At 39.4% G+C, this 20521-nt stretch overlaps 1 protein-coding gene across 1 annotated transcript in view; it reads right to left on the bottom strand.

Moving 5' to 3' along the window:
- Window positions 1–20521, bottom strand: part of HUWE1 (HECT, UBA and WWE domain containing E3 ubiquitin protein ligase 1) — a gene marked incomplete in the record, with an annotated part of 207021 nt that overhangs the window by 63994 nt on the left and 122506 nt on the right. Inside the window, 5 exon segments of the mRNA XM_070099348.1 lie at window positions 2344–2500; window positions 4886–5139; window positions 7953–8184; window positions 14143–14310; window positions 16002–16788. Coding sequence (XP_069955449.1) covers window positions 2344–2500; window positions 4886–5139; window positions 7953–8184; window positions 14143–14310; window positions 16002–16788 — 1598 coding nt within the window.

Genomic DNA, 20521 nt, shown 5'->3' on the forward strand with positions numbered 1-20521 from the left:
GGGTGACCCAAAAATAGAAAGAAAATCCCCAAAAAGAAAATACTTTCATCATCATTCAACACTTTCACCTCACTAACACAATCACTGTTTTTGCAGAGGTGCTCAAAACACAACAGCTTAGAAGTATATACCTATAAAGATACACAACATATCCTTCGAAACTGCCAATATCCCAAACCCCTCCTTTAGAGTGCAGGGACTGTACTTCCCATTTCCAGGACTCAAGTCTGGCTATATAAAAATAACCGGTTTCCCTGAATCCCTTCACTAAATATTACCCTGCTCACACTCCAACAGATCGTCAGGTCCCAAATACCATTCGTCTCCATTCACTCCTATCTAATACGCTCACGCACGCTTGCTGGAAGTCCAGGCCCCTCGCCCACAAAATCTCCATTACCCCCCCCTCTCCAACCTTTTCGAGGATGGCCCCTACCCCGCCTTCCTTCCCCTACAGATTTATACGTTCTCCATGTCATTCTACTTTGATCCAGTCTCTCTAAATGACCAAACCACCTCAACAACCCCTCTTCAGCCCTCTAATACTTTTATTAACTCCACACCTTCTCCTAATTTCCACACTCCGAATTTTCTGCATAATATTTACACCACACATTGCCCTTAGACAGGACATCTCCACTGCCTCCAACCGCCTCCTCGCTGCTGCATTCACAACCCAAGCTTCACACCCATATAAGAGTGTTGGTACTAATATACTTTCATACATTCCCTTCTTTGCCTCCATAGATAACGTTTTTTTGTCTCCAAATATACCTCAACGCACCACTCACCTTTTTTTCCCCTCATCAATTCTATGATTAACCTCATCCTTCATAAATCCATTCGCCGACACGTCAACTCCCAAGTATCTGAAAACATTCACTTCTTCCATACTCCTCCCCAATTTGATATCCAATTTTTCTTTTTCTAAATCATTTGATACCCTCATCACCTTACTCTTTTCTATGTTCACTTTCAACTTTCTACCTTTACACACATTCCCAAACTCGTCCACTAACCTTTGCAATTTTTCTTTAGAATCTCCCATAAGCACAGTATCATCAGCAAAAAGCAACTGTGTCAATTCCCATTTTGAATTTGATTCCCCATAATCATAATTGTATTTCCATTAATTCTCACGGGAAATATTAATTCAGTTTTCGGCCATTTCGGTTATTGGCGGACCTTCTGGAACGGATTACGGCCAATAACCGGGGGTCCACTGTATTCATTAGAACTACAGTATTTTTTTACATTCTGTTGAACTAGCCCTAGGATAAGTTTAAGCTTGACTGAAATGCTTTGCATAACACAGGGATCTTCATGTGCACTAATACAATGTCATTAAATTTAATAAAACCTATATAACATCTGGAAATAAAAAAATATCTTATTATCATAACACGCTGGCATTTACAACCCAAGCTTCACACCCATATAAGAGTGTTGGTACTACTATACTTTCATACATTCCCTTCTTTGTCTCCATAAATAATATTTTTTGCCTCCACATATACCTCATCGCACCACTCACCCTTTTTCCTTCATCAATTCTATGATTAACCTCATCCTTCATAAATCCATCCGCTGACACATTAATTAACTCCCAAATATCTGAAAACGTTCACTTCTTCCGTACTCCTCCCCAATTTGATACCAATTTTTCTTTATCTAAATTATTTGATACTCTCATCACCTTACTCTTTTCGTCCACTAACCTTTGCAATTTTTCTTTAGAATCTCCCATAAGCACAGTATCATCAACAAAATGTAACTGTCACTTCCCATTTTGTATTTAATTCCCCATAATTTAATCCCACCCCTCTCCCAAACACCCTAGCATTTACTTCTTTTACAACCCCATCTATAAATATATTAAACAACCATGGTGACATTACACATCCCTGTCTAAGACCTACTTTTACTGGGAAGTAGTCTCCCTCTCTTCTACACACCCTAACCTGAGCCTCACTATCCTCATAAAAACTCTTTACAGCATTTAGTAACTTACCACCTATTCCATATACTTGCAACATCTGCCACATTGCTTCCCTATCCACTATCATATTTTTTTTTTCCAACAAGTCGGCCGTCTCCCACCGAGGCAGGGTGACCCATATGCCTTTTCTAAATCCATAAATGCTCATATGAGCACATAATACCTAAGGAAACCATTTAGCCAGACGAGTTTAGGATGCAGCAACTACTATGCCTGTACTCTTAAGGTCCAGTGGAGATTTTTACAGATCAGTAGTTTATTACAGCATACTATATGCTCTTCTGTAAAGAATTTTGAAAGCAAGGGCTAGTTTGAGAGGATACCAAGAGATAATGACACTTTACCTTTATGACCCAATCCCTAGTAGGTGTATGGTGACATAAATATCGAAGTACACGGTGAAGACGACCAGTATTGAGCTTGGGTTCATCTACAAAAAGAAGAACTAAAAGGCATGTCATGGCTTCATGGTCCAGAAGTTGGCGACCCCGTGGTTTGCTGCTGTGTGTAGAAACGAAAAACAAAAGCTCAGTTTATGACATGGCCAACTTCAATATAAACATTTAAGAAATGATAGAAAAAGTAGAATATAGATCCAACAAGCATTGAAGAGTAACCGATATCAAGGCCAGCAGTCATCAACTTCTTCACTGACAATGTCCATCAAGAAACTCATTCAATCACCAACTATTCACTGTCCAGTGCTGATCCACCAAACCCAAAAATATTCCCACCCCTCTTTACCTTTGACGAGTTCTGAGAGTTCCTCCTATTCCCTGAGCCCAGCACTAGACCAGGCTCGTCTGCTGCTTGCCTGTTTAACCAGGCTGTTGCTGCTGGTGGCCTGCCAACCCACATTTTCATCAACAGTTTCCTCTTGAAGACTTGTACATTTGTCTCAGCAGTGTTTCTGATATCTTCTGGTAAGATTATGAATAGTCTGGAGTCATGGATGTTGATACAATGCTCCCTTATTGTGCCCACTGATCCCATGCTTTTCACTGGGTTTATTTTGTACTTCCTTCTATGTTTCACTCCAGAATGTTATGGCAGTGTGCAGATTCAAGACAAGGCCCTCAAGTACTTTCTACCTAACCTGGGCAGTCAAAATGGAACAATATTCTAAACATGAGAGCACAAACAGTTCTAAGCCCTTCATTAATTCCCCCCCTCCCAAAAAAAAAAAAAGATTATCTACCATTTTAGAAGACATAAATGTGGGACACTGAGTACTTTTACGAGTACTTTTAATTTTGGGACATTGGACAGCGAGGTTTGTGTCCACTTGTGATTTACACACGCACTTGTACGCTTGTCTTACTAAATTTATTCTCTGACCACCCCATCTCAATGTCATTTGTGCTCTCAATTTTTTACTACTGACCACCCAATTACTGTAACGATCAAAAGTCACACCTCTCACTGATACAAGTCACCACCACTATACTTTGGTACCTCCTTCCCCCTCCCTTTTTAATACCCAAATTTCTACAGCTTTTCTTTTGAATGTTCCATTAGCATTGTGCCAACTGCAAAAGGCAACAATTATCTTTAGTGGATTCACAATCTCTTCCCCTAACACCAGCTCTTCCATCATTTTACAACCTTATTCACAAACACATTAACCCTTTGACTGTCGCGGCCGTATATATATGTCTTACGAGGTACCGTGTTTGACGTATATATACTCATAAATTCTAGCGGCTTCAAATCAAGCAGGAGAAAGCTGGTAGGCCCACATGTGAGAGAATGGGTCTGTGTGGTCAGTGTGCACCATATAAAAAAAATTCTGGAGCACGCAGTGCATAATGAGAAAAAAACACTGACCATTTTTTTAATTAAAATCCCGACTTTGTGGTCTATTTTCGTATAGTATTTATGGTTGTATTCTCGTTTTCTTTGTCTCAGTTGATAGAATGGAAAACATATTATAGAAATAGAGGTGATTTTGATTGATTTTACTATAAAAAGAACCTAGAAATGGAGCTCAAAGTAGGGGAAATGTTTGATTTTTGCCAATGTTCAAAAGTAAACAAATGATGTCATTGTCCAATAAATGTCCAACTAGCCATTCTAATATGCAGTCATGAATGGGTTGATGTTATTTATACAATTATTACAGTATTGCAGTAGTCTGCATAATAGTAAGTCTTCTGTTTTTTTGTTTGAATAAAAATTCAAAATAGAAAGCAAGAGTAATATCAGAGGGGCCTGGAAACACGACTGATGAGCAAAGAAAATGAATGTCTGCATTGTTCATTCTGGACCTTATTTTGAAATTGTCATATTTTTTAGTTTTTGTGAAATTGGCCAAATTGCAAATTTCTGACCACATTATTAGGTATTTGAAATCGGTAAATGGGCAGTTTCTTGTACTCAATCGATAGAAAAAACGGAGTTCTAAAGAAATAGCTATGAGTTTGGGCGACTGGAACAATGGACTTAGCCGAAAATAGGGCTCAAAGTGGGCGAAATCGCCGATTTGTAAACAGCACCGAGGTCGCTAACTTCGCGAGAGCATAATTCCGTCAGTTTTCCATCAAATTTCGTTTTTTTTTTTTGTGTCATTACAATCGAGAAAAGATTCTCTATCTTTTCATAAGAAAAAATAATTTTTTTTTTAAATTTTGCGACACCAGGAGACACCTAAGGATTGGGGGTTGCGACAGTCAAAGGGTTAAACAATCATGGTGACGTATATTTATTACAAACCCAGAATAGTTATACACTCCGAAAAATTATACCTTTCAATAACTTTCCAACTATTCTATACATTTACCACCATGCACATTGCTACCCTGTAATGCCATTTGATTTAAAAAAAAAAAAAAAAAAAAAAAAAATGCGTAAAATTACTATTATCTCAAAACTAAACACTGTTCTTACGTGGCTGTTACTTGCTGACCACTAGATGAGGTTCGGAGATTCCAGCTAGTAGACCAGCTTGATGAATGCATGAGGCGTGAACCAATACGTGCTGTGTTGCGTAATATAGAAGAAAGAGAAGTACCAGATCTATTGAACATATGCTCATGGACATGTCTATTGCGCTCCTCACGCTGACGGCGAAGTGTCTGAGCTTCTTGAGCTAATTCTGGGGGTAGTGCTGCAAACTGTGAATCTTCTAAGTCTGCCAGAATCTGAAATATTCACCAAGTAATTTACGTGTATTAGTAAAAAATGTAAAAAGAATTTTTTTCAACTGGCCGAATCCCACCAAGGCAGGGCGACCTAAAATGAAAAACTAAAGTTTCTCGTTTTAAATTTAGTAGTGCATACAGAAGGGGTTATTAGCTCCTTGCTTCCGGCATTTTAGTCACCTCTTATGACACACGCATGGTTTACAGAGGAGAAAAAAAAAAGAAAGGCAGATGGGTTTTGAAATTTAAATAGCGCTAACTGTACTCGCCTATTTGTACTCTATTTGTGGGTGCAGGGGTAGATTCTCAGATCCTGGCCCTGCCTTTTAACGTCCACTCTTCAGAATCACTCCATCTTAGCCTCATGGCCCTACTGAACTTTCTATTAAAACTATGTATGGAGCATGCCTGCACCACTTCCTGATCAATCAAACTGAAGAAATGCTTCCTAACATCCTTGTGGTTCATCTGTGACTTACTCAGTGTCTCACAGTGCCCATTTGCCTTTCAAATGGCTTATCCCTATCTACCTTAACCCTCTGACTGTTGCGACTCCAAACCCTAAAGTCTCTCTCTAAATAAATAAATAAAGTCGGCCATCTCCCACCGAGGCAGGGTGACCCAAAAAAAGAAAATCCCCAAAAAGAAAATGGGATAAAAATAGAAATGTTAAAGGCAGGTGGGGATATAGTTTTGGAGTGGTTAGTGTCTTTATTTAATAAATATATGGAAGAGGGTAAGGTACCTAGGGATTGGCAAAGAATGTATAGTTCCTTTGTATAAAGGCAGGGGACAAAAGTGTGTAAAAATTATAGAGGAATAAGTCTGTTGAGAATAAATGGTAAAGTGTATGGTAGTTATTATTGAAAGGATTAGGAGTAAGACAGAGCAGGATAGCAGATGAACAAGGAGGCCTTAGGAAGGGTCTGGGGTGTACAGACCAAGAGCTTGCAGTGAAACAGGTGAACAGTATTTACATAAGGGTAAAGAGGTATTTGTGGCATTTATGGATTTGGAAAAGGCATATGATAGAGTGGATAGGGGGACAATGTGGCAGATGTTGCAAATGTATGGAATAGGAGGGAGGTTACTGAAAGTGGTGAAAAGTTTTTACGAGGATAATGAGGCTGAGGTTAGAGTATGTAGGCCTTAGACAGGGATGTGTGATGTCACCATGGTTGTTTAATATATTTATAGATGGAGTTGTAAGAGAAGTGAATGCTCGGGTGTTGGCAAAAGATATGGGGTTAAAAGATAAAGAATCTGACACAAAGTGGGAGTTGTCACAGTTGCTCTTCGCTGATGACAGTGTGCTTTTGGGAGATTCTGAAGAGAAGTTGCAGAGGTTGGTTGATGAGTTTGGTAGGGTATGTAAAAGGAAATTAAAAGTGAATATAGGAAAGAGTAAGGTGATGAGGATAACAAAAAAATTAGGTAATGGAAGATTGGATATCAGATTGGAGGGAGAGAGTATGGAGGAGGTGAATATGTTCAGCTATTTGGGAGTGGATGTGTCAGTAGATGGGTCTATGAAGGATGAGGTGAATCATAGAATTAACGAGGAGAAAAAGGCGGGTGGTGCACTAAGGAGTCTGTGGAGACAAAGAACTTTATCCACAAAAGCAAAGAGGGAAATGTATGAAAGTACAGTTATACCAATGCATTGTATGGGTGTGAGGCAAGGGTTGTGAATGTTGCAACAAGGAGAAGGCTGGAGGCAGTGAAGATATCAGTGGCGAGAATATAATGCAGAGAATCCATAGTTTGAAGATCAGAAGGTGGTGTGGGATTACCAAGACTATAATGCAGAGGGCTGAGGAGGGGTTATTGAGATAAATATGGTTACTGAGATGGTTTGGATATGTAGAGAGGCTGGAACAAAATAGAATGACTTCAAATATATAAATCTGTAGTGGAGGGAAGGCAGGGTAGGGGTTGGCCAAGGAAAGGTTGGAGGGAGGGCGTAAAGGTGGTTTTGTGTGTGAGGGGCTTGGACTTCCAGCAAGTGTGCGTGAGAGTGTTAGATAGGAGCGAATGGAGACAAATGGTTTTTAGGACTTGACGTGGTGTTGGGGTGTAAGCAAGGTAACATTGATGAAGGGATTCAGGGAAACCGGCAGGCCGGACTTGATTCCAGGAGATGGGAAGTACAGTGCTGGAACTATGAAGGAGGGGTGTTAATGTTGCAATTTTATAACTGTAGTGTAAGCATGACTGGCAAGACAGTGATGGAGTGAGTGATGATGAAAGTTTTTCTTTTTCGGGCCACCCTGCCTTGGTGGGAAACTGCCGATGTGTCAATAAAATAAAATAAAAAATTCAAATCGGTAATTGTTGAATTTTGTGAGAAATTGGCCAAATTACCAATTTCTGAATGTCTTATTGGGTAGCTGAAATAAGCAAATGGGTAATTTCTTGTACTCATATGATAGAATGTAAATAGCTACAAGTTTGGTCGATTGGAACAATGGAACTGGCCTAAAATAGATCACAGAGGGGGCAAAACTGCCAATGCGTAAATATCGTCAAGACCGCTAACTTCGCGAGAGCATAATTCTGCGAGTTTTCATACTTTTGGTTTCATTACCTTCGGGAAAAAGAGTATCATTTCACAATTTTTTTTTTTTGTGGTGGTGGGGGTGAGGGGGGGTAATTCTTAGACCCTGAGAAAAAGTTTGAGAATAGGAGTCTCAATCCTGAAAGGGTTTAAATAGGGGGTTTGCAAGAAACAAGAGGAACAGAGCCTGGCAGAAATAAAACAATGTATTCACTTCACTGTTGTATGTAACAACCTGCTATACAAGTGAACTCACAGTCTGTCTTAGAGAAGGTGGAAGTGTCTGCAGAAAAGAAACGGGATCCATGGGGTCATCAGGGTTAGAGCGCGCAGCCTGCTGCCTTTGCTGTTCCAAGCGCTGCTGTGCAAGCACTTCTTCCTGGATATTTGGGGGAAGTGCAGCCAAAAACTCTGGGTTCACCTCGCTCACACTGGCACTATTGTTCTCTCTGGTGTTCTCAGTCGCTCGTTGTCTTACTCGCTGAAGTCTGAAAAAATAAACAATCCATAATTTACTTGGGACCAAGTGCTCTTAAATAAAAAAGAAATTTATAACATTTAAAATAATTTAACCGAAACAAAAAATAGAATGAAAGGGAGAGAACCAAATATTACTGAACAGCAAAAGGCTCTTCCAAAAATAAAAATGCAGAATCCTACATAAAATTATGTTAACTAAACAGATTTTAATATTAACCCTTAAACTGTCCAAAAGTAGATCTACATTCGCAAGTGTAGCACTCCGAACGTAGATCTACATTCGATTTTACATTGTTTCCTATTAAAAAGATACGTAGTTCTACGTTTGGAGATCTACGCGTGCAAATGTAGATCTACGTTTGGACAGTTTAACCCTTTGAGGGTTTCAGACGTACTAGTACGGCTTACGACCCAGGGTTTTTAACGTACTAGTACGCCTAAATTCTAGCGTCCTCAAATCTAGTGGGAGAAAGCTGGAAAGCCTCCATATGAAAGAATGGGTCTATGTGGTCAGTGTGCACGGTATAAAAAAATCCTGCAGCACACAGTGCATAATGAGAAAAAAAAACTGACCGTTTTTTTGGAATAAAACAGCGACTTTGCACTGTATTTTCGTATGGTATTTATTGTTGTATTCTAGTTTTCTTGGTCTCATTTTATAGAATGGAAGGCATATCATAGAAATTGAGATGATTTTGACTGGTTTTACAAAGAAAAGTACCTTGAAATTGAGCTCAAAGTAGCAGAAATGTTCGATTTTTACCAAAGTTCAAAAGTAAACAAATCATGTAAAGCGTCCAATACACGTCAACTGGTGAGTCTAATATTCTTTTGCAAGTGCGCCAATATGATTCATACTATTTTTTACACTAATGCAGTAGTCTGTATAACAGTAAATCTTCTATTTTTTGTGAGAATAAAAATTCAAAGTGGAAAGCAAAAGAATGATGACTAATGAACAGAGGAAATGTCATTTTAGTGCCAGGAATGTATTTCTTGTTTGTTCTGGACCCTATTCGGAAATTGGCAACTTTTGAAATTTGTGTGAAATTGGCAAAATTGCTAAATTCTGACCACTGTACTGGATACTTGAAATTGGTAAATGGGTGGTTTCTTGCACTCATTCAATAGAAAAAATGGAGTTCTAGCGAAATATTTATGTTTTTTGTCGACTAGTACAGTGGAACTGGCCGAAAATGGGGCTCAAAGTGGACAAAATCGCCGATCCGTAAACATCGCCGAGACCGCTAACTTCGCGAGAGCATAATTCCGTAAATTTTCCATCAAATTTCATATTTTTGGTGTCATTATGATCGGGAAAAGATTCTCTATCTTTTCATAAGAATTTTTTTTTTTTTTTAAATTTGGCCGACCCTGAGAACGAGTCTCGGAGAGGGCCTGTCGACCCTCAAAGGGTTAAGGGTTAAGAGGCAGAATTTTTCTAGGGAGTGCTATGCTTACCTTGCTTACGAATACACACCAATGACCACATGGCAGCCTATACACAACCATGGTATTAAGCAATTTTTATTTAAATAATTTTTGTAATAATGTTGGTAGAATTACCGACAATATGTAAAGTAAAAGGACACAAGTGCAACTAATGTGACATTTTATTGTGGCAACGTTTCGCTCTCCAGGAGCTTTGTCAAGCCGATACAAACAGTATATGGACACAGAGGGTATATAAAGGCTCAGTGAGGTGCAATACTAGTGTAGTAGTAGTAGTGACAAAAGTTGTAGTAGTAATACAATGTGGTAGAGCAATTAATTCATACATGAGTAAAAGGATATAAAAGCTATTACTTGGGTAACATAAAAATAGGTTGGACAAATATAGACTGGATAGAGAAGGCCTGTTTCAGTGTTCACTCTCTGTAATGTGCTTTGTGTAGTATAACAGGAGAGACTATGTGATGGCAGGGTTTACTGTTTTCAGGAGGATTCTTGCTAAGACTTCAGAGATGGTGAAGCTGCCGTTGTTTTGTTTAATTGTATTCTAAACAGCGATCAGTGCTGATTTGAGGCACTTGCGTCTGCGGAAATTAGTTTCTTTGATCATTAATTGGGTGTCCCTGAATTTCATGAGATGATTGGTGGAATATCGGTGTTGTACACAGGCATTGTTCAAGTTATAGTTCCTACATGCGTAAATGTGTTCATTAAGGCGGGTGTCGAGGTTTCTTGCTGTTTCACCTACATAAATCTTGTCACAGCCTCCACAGGGTATAGTATAAACCCCTGCATTGACTGGTTCGTGGTGCTTTGATTTTGTCACGGTTAGATCCTTTATTGAAGTGCTAGAAGCGATGGTGGCTCTGGTGTTAGCTTGTGAAAGTACTTTAGAAACGTTCAGTGCAACCTGGCTGTTGGGAAGAAATATAACTATAGTATTGCACCTCACTCTGAGCCTTTATATACCCTCTGTGTCCATATACTGTTTGTATCGGCTTGACAAAGCTCCTGGAGAGCGAAACGTTTGCCACAATAAAATATCACATTAGTTGCACTTGTGTCCTTTTACTTTACATAAATAATTTTTAACAAGAATTAAATGGAATATACAGTAAGACACCCATATCCATGGGGGATACATTCCAAGCCTATTGTGGATATCCAAAACTGCAGATAGCAAACCTTACATACAAAATATTTTTCAATGACATGCATACCTATGATAATGTTTAACCCTTTGACTGTTTCAGGCCCCTCTCTGAAACTGTCATTCTATGTCGCTCAATTTTTGAAAAAAAAAAAATTTTTTTTTTCTTATGAAATGATAAGAGAATCTTTTCCCGATGGTAATGACACCAAAAGTTCGAAATTTGGTCGAAAACTCGTGGAATTATGCTCCCGCGAAGTTAGTGGTCTTGGCGACATATGCGTATCGGCGATTTCGCCGACTTTGAGCCCTATTTTCAGCCAATTCCATTGTTCAAGTTGACCAAACTCATAGCTATTTCTTTAGAACTCCATTTTATCTATCAGCTGAGTACAAGAAACCTCCCATTTACTAATTTGGACTACCCAATATGGTGGTCAGAAATTGGCAATTTGGCCAATTTCACGCAAAATAAAAAAGATGCCAATTTCAAAATAGGGTCCAGAATAAACAAGGTAGACATTCGTGGCACTAAAATAACATATGCTCTGTTCATTAGTCACATCTCTAGGCCCCTCTTATATTATTATTGCTTTCTATTTTTATTTTTTATTCATACAAAAAAATACAAAATTTACTGTTATGCAGACGACTGCATTATTGTAAAAATGGTATAAATAATATCAGTGCACTAGTGAAAGAATATTAGACTCCCAAGTTGACCTGTATTGGACGTGTGGTGTGATTTATTTACTCTTGAACATTGGTAAAAATCGAACATTTCCGCTACTTTGAGCTCAGTTTCAAGGTCGTTTTCATCGTAAAAGTAATGAAAATCATCTCTATTTCTGTAATATGTTTTCCATTTTATCACCTAAGACCATGAAAATGCGAATACAACGATAAATACTATACGAAAATACACCTCAAAGTCGGCGTTTTATTCCAAAAAAATGATCAGAGTTTTTTTTTTCTCATTACGCAATGTGTGCTGCAGGATTTTTTTTATGTGGTGCACACTGACCACACAGACCCATTCTCTCACATGTGGGCCTACCAGCTTTCTCCCACTTGATTTGAAGCCGCTAGAATTATTGAGTATATATACGTCAGAAACATTGGCTCGTAAGACGTATTTATACGTCGAAAACAGTCAAAGGGTTAATCGATAAATTATGCACAGCAAGTCAAAAATTAGTACTTTTTCACTGATGGGAAGCACTTCCTGACTTCTCTTAGACTTTGAAGAACTACTACCATCACTACTTTTGTGCTTTGTGGTCATTAATAAGCAAAATTTAAGGTTATCTTAGGGTCACAGTAATCTGTGGATAAAAAGCACTAAAACCGAACTTTCAGATACAAGGATCCTACTGTATTTACAAATGAATAATAAATTGCTAAAAAAAATTGTAAAACAAGATTGTCTTGCTTATTTTGGAGTGATACCTGAAGAATAAAGTCAACATTTTCTGTATATTAAATAAACTATGTTTGTAATATATCAGCAAACTTTATAGAGTAAAACCAGCAAAGAAACTAGACAGTTGGACTGAAGTGCTCAACCCCCAAATGGCATAAAGCCTGATGCAACCCTTTAACCAAATATGGTGATAACATGATTTTTTTTTTTTTAAATACTTTAAAAGGATATTCATACCCTTCTTGGGTGTTTTGCACTGTGGGCTTAATTAGTAAAAAAAAAAAAAAGAAAGAAGTGACAAACAGCTGACAGAATAGTCACAATACAAAGATGGTATTATTCACACCAACCCACAAAATGGAGATGAAACCAGGCAAAAGCCTGGTTCATCTTTAGTACACAACTTGACATGAGCTTAAAAATCTAACTCTCTTCACCTTACTGAAATTTTGCCTTTCTTCCCTTTTCTCTAGCTCATGACATGACAATGGTCCAGAACAAACTGAAATGTAAGCTTGATTTTCCAATTTGTGGGTTATACCTTGGCAGAGTTTCAAGTTAACTACTCTCAGAGCCCGGCCATGGGTCAGGCTCATCCGATGCTTGCCTGATCAACCAGGCTGTTGCTGCTGAAGGTCCGCTGCCCCACATATCCATCACAGCCTAGTTGATTTGGCACCTGGTGAAGATACTTGTCCAGTTTCCTCTTGAAGGCTTCTACACTTGTTCCACCCGTTTCTGATATCTTCTGGCAAGATGCTGAATAGTCCGGGACCGCGGATGTTGATACAGTGTTCCCTTATTGTCCCTACTGCACCCCTGCTCCACACTGGGTTTATTTTACACTTCCTCCCATATTTCTCATTCCAGTATGTTGTTATGGCAGTGTGCAGATTTGGGACCAGGCCCTTTAGTACTTTCCAGGTGTATATTATGCATCTTTCTCTCCTCTGCTCCAATGAGTACATGTTCAAGACTTGAAGGCGTTCCCAGTAATTTAGGTGCTTTACTGGCTCAATGCGAGCTGTACACGATCTCTATTTGTTCCAGCTCTGATATTTCTCCTGCTTTGAATGGGGCCATCAGCACTGAGCAATATTCTAAATGAGAGAGCACTACCAATTTGAAGAGTGTCACCATCGGCATTATTTCCCTTGTTTTGAAAGTTCTGAATTACCCACCCCGTCATCTTCCTGGTTGTTGTACTCACCTAATTGTGGTTGCAGGGGTTGAGACTCATCTCCTGGCCCCTGTTGTGATCTTTGTCTTATGTTCCTCAAAAGGTCAACTGACAATTATTCCCAGGTCTTTTACGTGTTCCTTTCGTTCTATTTGGTGATTCTTTTGAGTTCTTCATTCTTCCTATACCTAAGCAGCTGGAACTCATCCCCACTGAACATCATGTTTTCTCCACTGCCCACTGGAAAACCCTGCTTATGTCTTCCTGTAATTTTTTAGTGTCCTCTACCATAGTGACTTTTATGCTTATTTTAGTCACCTACAAATGATGATACAAAAGTGTGATGGGTATTTTGATCTATGTCTGCTATAAGGATGAGAAACAGCAGAGGTGCCAGGACAGTGCTTTGGGGCACTGAGCTTCTGACCTCGCTGATGCTGGATCTTGCTCTGTTTACTACTATTCGTTGTGTTCTGTGTTAGGAACCCGAAAATCCATCTGCCTACCTTCCCCATAATGCCCCATGGCCCTCATTTTGTGAGCTATCACTCCATGATCGCAATTGTGGAAAGATATGCAGAGGTACAAAAAAAAGCCTTGCAATGAGAGGTTACCTATTACAAACAGGTTCAGTCTTGTGGCCTGTGCACCTGTTTGTAACCATCACAGAAAGGCAACTCAAGGTAACTAAGGTTCACAAATAGGCTGCAGTAACAATTTAATTTACTTTGTGAAAGATTATTAACAGACTAAACACTTACCTAAGCTGTTCAGCAATTACTTCTTGTCTCATATCTTCAGGTAAGGCAGCAAGGAAGCTCGGGTCCACACCCTCGGGAATCTCTATGTCTCCAAGAATGGCGGAATAGTCTGGCCGGGTGGTGGAGGACCCTGATGGTCCAGCCTCGCTCTCTCTTCCACCTCTTGAACTTGAAAGACAATACAATGTAGTAGAAGTGACTGGTACAAAGGGCAAGAAGCAAAGATATGGGAAAAGATAGGGTTTAGAGACAGTAAAGATGAGATATGGGTTGAAAGGAAGGAAAGGCAGAGGGTAAAAATGAAGAGAGGGACAGAAAAGAGGGGCAGGGAAAGAAGTGAAGGAAAGACAAGGGGAAAGAGAAGATTGGAAATGTTAAGGAAAGAAAGGGAGGGGGGGGGGGAAGAGTTGGAAACAGTTATGATAAGGTCAGAAAGAGTGAATTTTAAAGAAATTTATTTTCATCAATGGCAAGTGCAAAACCCATAGAGGTCGTGGCACCTATGAAATAGGAGTCCTCCAGGTTCTTGATACAGCTCCTTGTATCAAGAGCCTCTCGAGGAAAGAAAGGGAATACATGCTGTGGTATATTTGTATTTGAGATCACTGGGCCACTTAAGATTTTATATTATTGCATTTCATTCAATACTTAATTTAAATTTAAATGAAATAAAGATGAGGTGCTTAATATTCTGTACTTCTGAGTAATCTAAGCAACTGTAGAAATAACAGTTTAGGCACCATTAACCTAACAATTCAATAGATCATGCAAATAAATTTTAACAATAGTCATAACTGTGCCTGGAACAAGAGTTGTTCTTCCATAGTTTAGCCACGTGGGGCAAGATGTTGTTTGGTGTACCTGGAGTTTACCTGGAGAGAGTTCCGGGGGTCAACGCCCCCGCAGCCCGGTCTGTGACTAGGCCTCCTGATGGATCAGAGCCTGATCAACCAGGCTGTTGCTGCTGGCTGCACGCAAACCAACGTACGAGCCACAGCCCGGCTGGTCAGGAACCGACTTTAGGTGCTTGTCCAGTGCCAGCTTGAAGACTGCCAGGGGTCTGTTGGTAATCCCCCTTATGTATGCTGGGAGGCAGTTGAACAGTCTCGGGCCCCTGACACTTATTGTATGGTCTCTTAACGTGCTAGTGACACCCCTGCTTTTCATTGGGGGGATGTTGCATCGTCTGCCAAGTCTTTTGCTTTCGTAGTGAGTGATTTTCGTGTGCAAGTTCAGTACTAGTCCCTCTAGGATTTTCCAGGTGTATATAATCATGTATCTCTCCCGCCTGCGTTCCAGGGAATACAGGTTTAGGAACCTCAAGCGCTCCCAGTAATTGAGGTGTTTTATCTGTTATGTGCGCCGTGAAGGTTCTCTGTACATTTTCTAGGTCAGCAATTTCACCTGCCTTGAAAGGTGCTGTTAGTGTGCAGCAATATTCCAGCCTATCAGCTATTTTTCCTAGTAACAGTAAATTTCATTTGATATCAAACACTCATGACTCACGAAATCGTAATGACACGATTGCAAACAAACCATACCACGGGCAGGATTTGAACCCGCGGTCATAGACTCTCTGACCGCGGGTTCAAATCCTGCCCGTGGTATGGTATTTGGTGACAAAATGAAATACAGCCTCTCCTCACTTAACAACGAAGTTACGCTCATACGACCACGTCAGTAAACGAATTCATCACTAAGTGAGGAGAGGCTGTATGTATTTACTCAATGAATGAGCCGTTTCTTTTGCAAATTTGACTGCTCTGTGAAGGATGAGCATTGTATCACCAAGATTTGCAATCTTAAATAATTCTTAAATATTTTTAACATACAGAAAAGAAAAATAATTAAAATCTCACTCTTGTTGTGGTCTGTCTTGGCTATCTCTCCTTAGGTTTGATGGCATAACTAGAACTGGAAGTGAAGAGGTCATAGTTTGATCCCCAGATTGATCTTGAGAGTCCTGTTGCATAGCCATGCTTGGATCTTCCCATGCTTCTCTTGGGGGCATACCAGGCAGTGGTGGGGTTGTGAGTGTGTCACCTGATGATGCTAGTAACTCTGGTGACTGACTGGGGTACTCAGGAGGACTTACTGACATTGGAGTCTCTTCTTGGGTTACTAAACTTTCAACATTGTCATTAGATATAGCCTGAGGTCCCACTGTAGGTAAGGGAGAAGCTACTACCATCTCTGCATCTGTGACAGTAAGTGTGGAGGGTGTCACACTACTTCCTAATACTGAAGCATTAGCTGGTGCCAAAAGTGCTGTTGGAGTTGGCGTAGAAGTTGTTGGGGAAGGAAATGGGGGCAAGCTGCTTACACACGTAGTTTGTGGGGTGGCTGGAGCTGAGGGCACTCCTGCTAAGGCTCCACCAATAGCTGGGATAGAGGAAATAGGGGGTTCTTGTAGTGGTAATGTGGGAGCACCAGATGATACTGGAGACAGGAGTGTTAGTAGTCCCGAAAAGCTAGGTGTTGTAGCTTGTGGTCTAGAAGAGGAGGCCAAAACAGATTCCACAATAGATTCTGCTATAGATGCTCTGCTCAAAATGGTGGCCTCTTGACCAGAAGTTTCTGGGTTTGGCGTTTCTTGCCCATCAGCTACACGATTGTTATCAGGAGCCTCGCCCATCTCTGCATCACCTGTAAGATTAAGGGAAAAATATTTAAGTTTTGTTATATAAATGAGACTATCCATATATATATGAAGAAATTTTTTTTTCAAAAGCCTAATCAGAAAACCAAATTTAGAGTTGTGTATTAAAATTAGAATGAAGGCATGGAGTTGGCATTAACAACATCCTCCCTCCTCTATCTTAGTGCATGTATATGCTGATTAGTGACCTGAGAGAATAGAGGGGATGAAACTGCTCAATTAACAATCATTTACTCTGACTTTCACACTTTAAATCCATTCTCCTAACTAAATGGTATTCAATGTCACCATGACAGGAGCAGTCCCAGACTCCCCCCCCCTCCCCAATAACCTATACCTAATTCTGGTATACACGTGGGCCCCACTTTACAGCACGTCGCTAATGCAGCAGTTTTCAGTTATACCCATTTTTCATTTATTCAGACTTCCTACGACAAATATATTAACCACTCGCTATAAGCTAGGGATGAAAATATTTTAAGGAAAGTAATGCATGTACAGTAGGGCCCCGCTTTACGGCGTTCCGCTAATACAGTCATTTCAAATTATGACCAAAACTCGCTATACGGCTCCCACCACCTGACTTTCTAATACAGTCACTGCGCCCCACCCGGTTTGTTTACATTCTCTGAGAGATCCATAAGCACTAAGTCTATTATGTCTGGAAACTCCAAAATTTCAAGTGTTTTTAAAGTTATTTCATATTTTATATATACTCTGATAATTATACTACTTATGTATACCCTGCCTCAGTGGGAGACGGCTGACTTGTTGAAAAAAAAAAATGTATACCTGTACCTAAATAAACTTACATACTGTACTGGCATGCAGGTTCACATTAAAATCAGTAAGAGTGTCTATCTCGAGACGTCATATTAGTAATGATAACCACCACTGAGTCTTATTTAAATGTCGTATATTACATTAATATACACATTTTCATTAATCCATGACATTTTTTTCAAAATTATATAACAAACACAATACATAACATATAAAGATGATAAATACACCCCACAGTAGAATAAATAAACAAATATGAGATGTGGTAGCTAGACGACTTCCACAAATGACGCCATATTAGAAATAATAATAATAATCACCGAGTCTCATTAAATGTCGTATATTACGTTAATATACACATTTTCATTAATCCATCCATGATATTTTTTTTTCAAAATTATATAATAAACACAATACATAACATATAAAGATAATAAATACACCCCACAATAGAATAAATAAGCATAAATATGAGATGTGGTAGCCAGATAACTTGGTACAAGTGATGGCAAGAATAATATTTTCTCTAGTCTAACGTAAGAGAAAATGTGTTACTGGGGGGTAACTGTAGAAAATTATTCCTTTCGTTTGTATGCAAGTTTATTCAGGTATACACAAATACAGTTACATTTTATTATCATACATAATAGCATGTGTAGAGAACCTAGGATAACCCAAAAAAGTCAGACAGTGACTTATTTCCATTGCCTTCACTCAGAGCGTCATTTCTTCTAAAAATGGTGTTACATGAGAATGGCAGTATTCTTCTTTATTTATTCTACCGTATCAGTGTAGAGACAACTTGTACACAATGTAACTTGTACACAAACCAGACGTGTACACTTCGTTTACAAAACTTATGTTCGCCTGGTTTGTTTACATAACTCTGTGTGTGTCCTCTCTCATGTACTCATTCTCTCTCTCATTTATTCATTTACTCACCCCTGACCCTACATTAAGACTACAAATATTTTAAGGTAATTGAGGGAACTGTACGTATATGCATTTTATCGCTCTGGGACGTTTAAATATCATAGAATAGTATGTGTGGGTGGAATGGCTGGTATGGTAGCTCAGCTGGCTACCATATATACCACACTTGATTTCTTACAATAAATGCTACTTGTCTCACCCTAGATTAAGACTACAAATATTTTAAGTAATGAGTGAACTGTATATGCATTCTATCGCTCTGGGATGCTTAAATGTAATAGAACATTTTGTGTAGGTGGGGTGGCCTGGTATGGTAGCCCGGCTGGCTACCATACATACCACACTTGATTTCTTACAATAAATGCTACTTGTCTCACCCTAGATTAAGACTACAAATATTTTAAGGTAAGTAATGAGTGCACTTTGTGTCTATGGTACTTTTTTATTGTTTTTTGATGCCTAGTTCTATTGCTAACTTAATATGTTAGTGTAAACTTGTTATCTAGTATTTCTTCTTCTTTCAACAAACCGGCCGTAACCCACCGAGGCGGGGTGGCCCTAAAGGAAAAACGAAAGTTTCTCCTTTTACTAGCCCCTTGCTCCCGGCATTTTAGTTGCCTCTTACAATACACATGGCTTATGGAGGAAGAATTCTGTTCCACTTTCCCATGGAAGTATTTGTATGCATTTATAAGGGGGAAAAAAAAGGGTGTTCCACTTTACGGTGGTAGCCTGGAACCTAACCTGCCGTATAAGTGGGGCCCTACTGTACTGTATATGCATTTTTTAGGCCTCATTCTGTTGCTCACTTAATAGTGTAAACATATCAGGCTTTTATATGCATTTGGAAGTGAAAAAAGGCTATGTTTTGCTTTACAGTGATTTTTGCTTTACAGCAGTAGCCCAGATCCGAACCTACTGTATAAGCAGAGCCTTCCTGTACTACAGGGTAAAGAGAGTGTTTAAGTGTAAATTAGAGTTTTTTAAGTGGAGTGATATAGAGGACAAAGGAAAAGTTTGAGTGATGTGTTGAGGTGTTACTTGGGTGAAAGGGAGCCATGAGAGCTTGGAAAGGGGAATAGGAGCAAATTATAGGAGTGTGAGGTGCAGTAGAGCTTTAGGAGTGAGTTGGAGGATGAAAGGATTCGGGAAGGGTGCTTATGGGAATTGTAAACATTTAGAACAGCCCTTCTAGAAGCTAGCCATATGAAAGAGGAGAGTAGACCCAAAAGCTGGTGCTCCACAGCATCAGGAGATAAAAGCTCAACACCCCAACAGCCCAGAAGTTGGAGCTTATTACCAGAAGAGTTGTTAGGCAAAAGTTTGAACTCGGCTTCCTTAATACAGACAAATGCAATGTAATATGATTCTTTTATTGATGTTTCATCCCCAGTGGGTTTTATCAGGTCAAACTGATCTACTTGTAACTTGATAAAGCCCAATGTGTGGATGAAATGTCATCACTATAAAATCCACCACGGGTGAAATGTGGCCGACAAAGGATCCCATTATAGTAGTCTCTTCAGTGCATCAATATTTTATACAATTCATTCTATCCTTACATACCTAGAGCTAGCATTCAAATCCCTCAGAGCTAAATTCTTAAGTCACTTTGTTATGACCAGAGACTGGAATTCAACCCACTCAAACATAGCTAAGTAATGGGGCAAGGAGCTGTACCTTAGCACCCTCAACATTGAAGTTGGAGAACTCTTATGAACAGCCAATGGGAAGTAATTTTTTTTTTTTTTATACTAGATTTTGACAGTAGGCAGTTAGCAACCATCTGAGGAGGGGCTCTCAGCTGTCACAGGAATGCAAAATGGAAGCATCTATAAAGATTTTTTTCTCACAAACACTTAGCAGTCATCACTGTACTTTCCTGTGTGATTAACAGTTTTTACTCCTGTACTAATTCCTTTGCAATTTGTGAAGCTTGGTCCAAGACTGAATCACATGGAAAATGGGAAGGAGACAGGGAGAAGAAAGGGGTGGACAAAAGAC

The sequence above is a fragment of the Cherax quadricarinatus genome, chromosome 67, assembly GCF_038502225.1.
Source record: "Cherax quadricarinatus isolate ZL_2023a chromosome 67, ASM3850222v1, whole genome shotgun sequence".
Classification (NCBI taxonomy): domain Eukaryota; kingdom Metazoa; phylum Arthropoda; class Malacostraca; order Decapoda; family Parastacidae; genus Cherax; species Cherax quadricarinatus.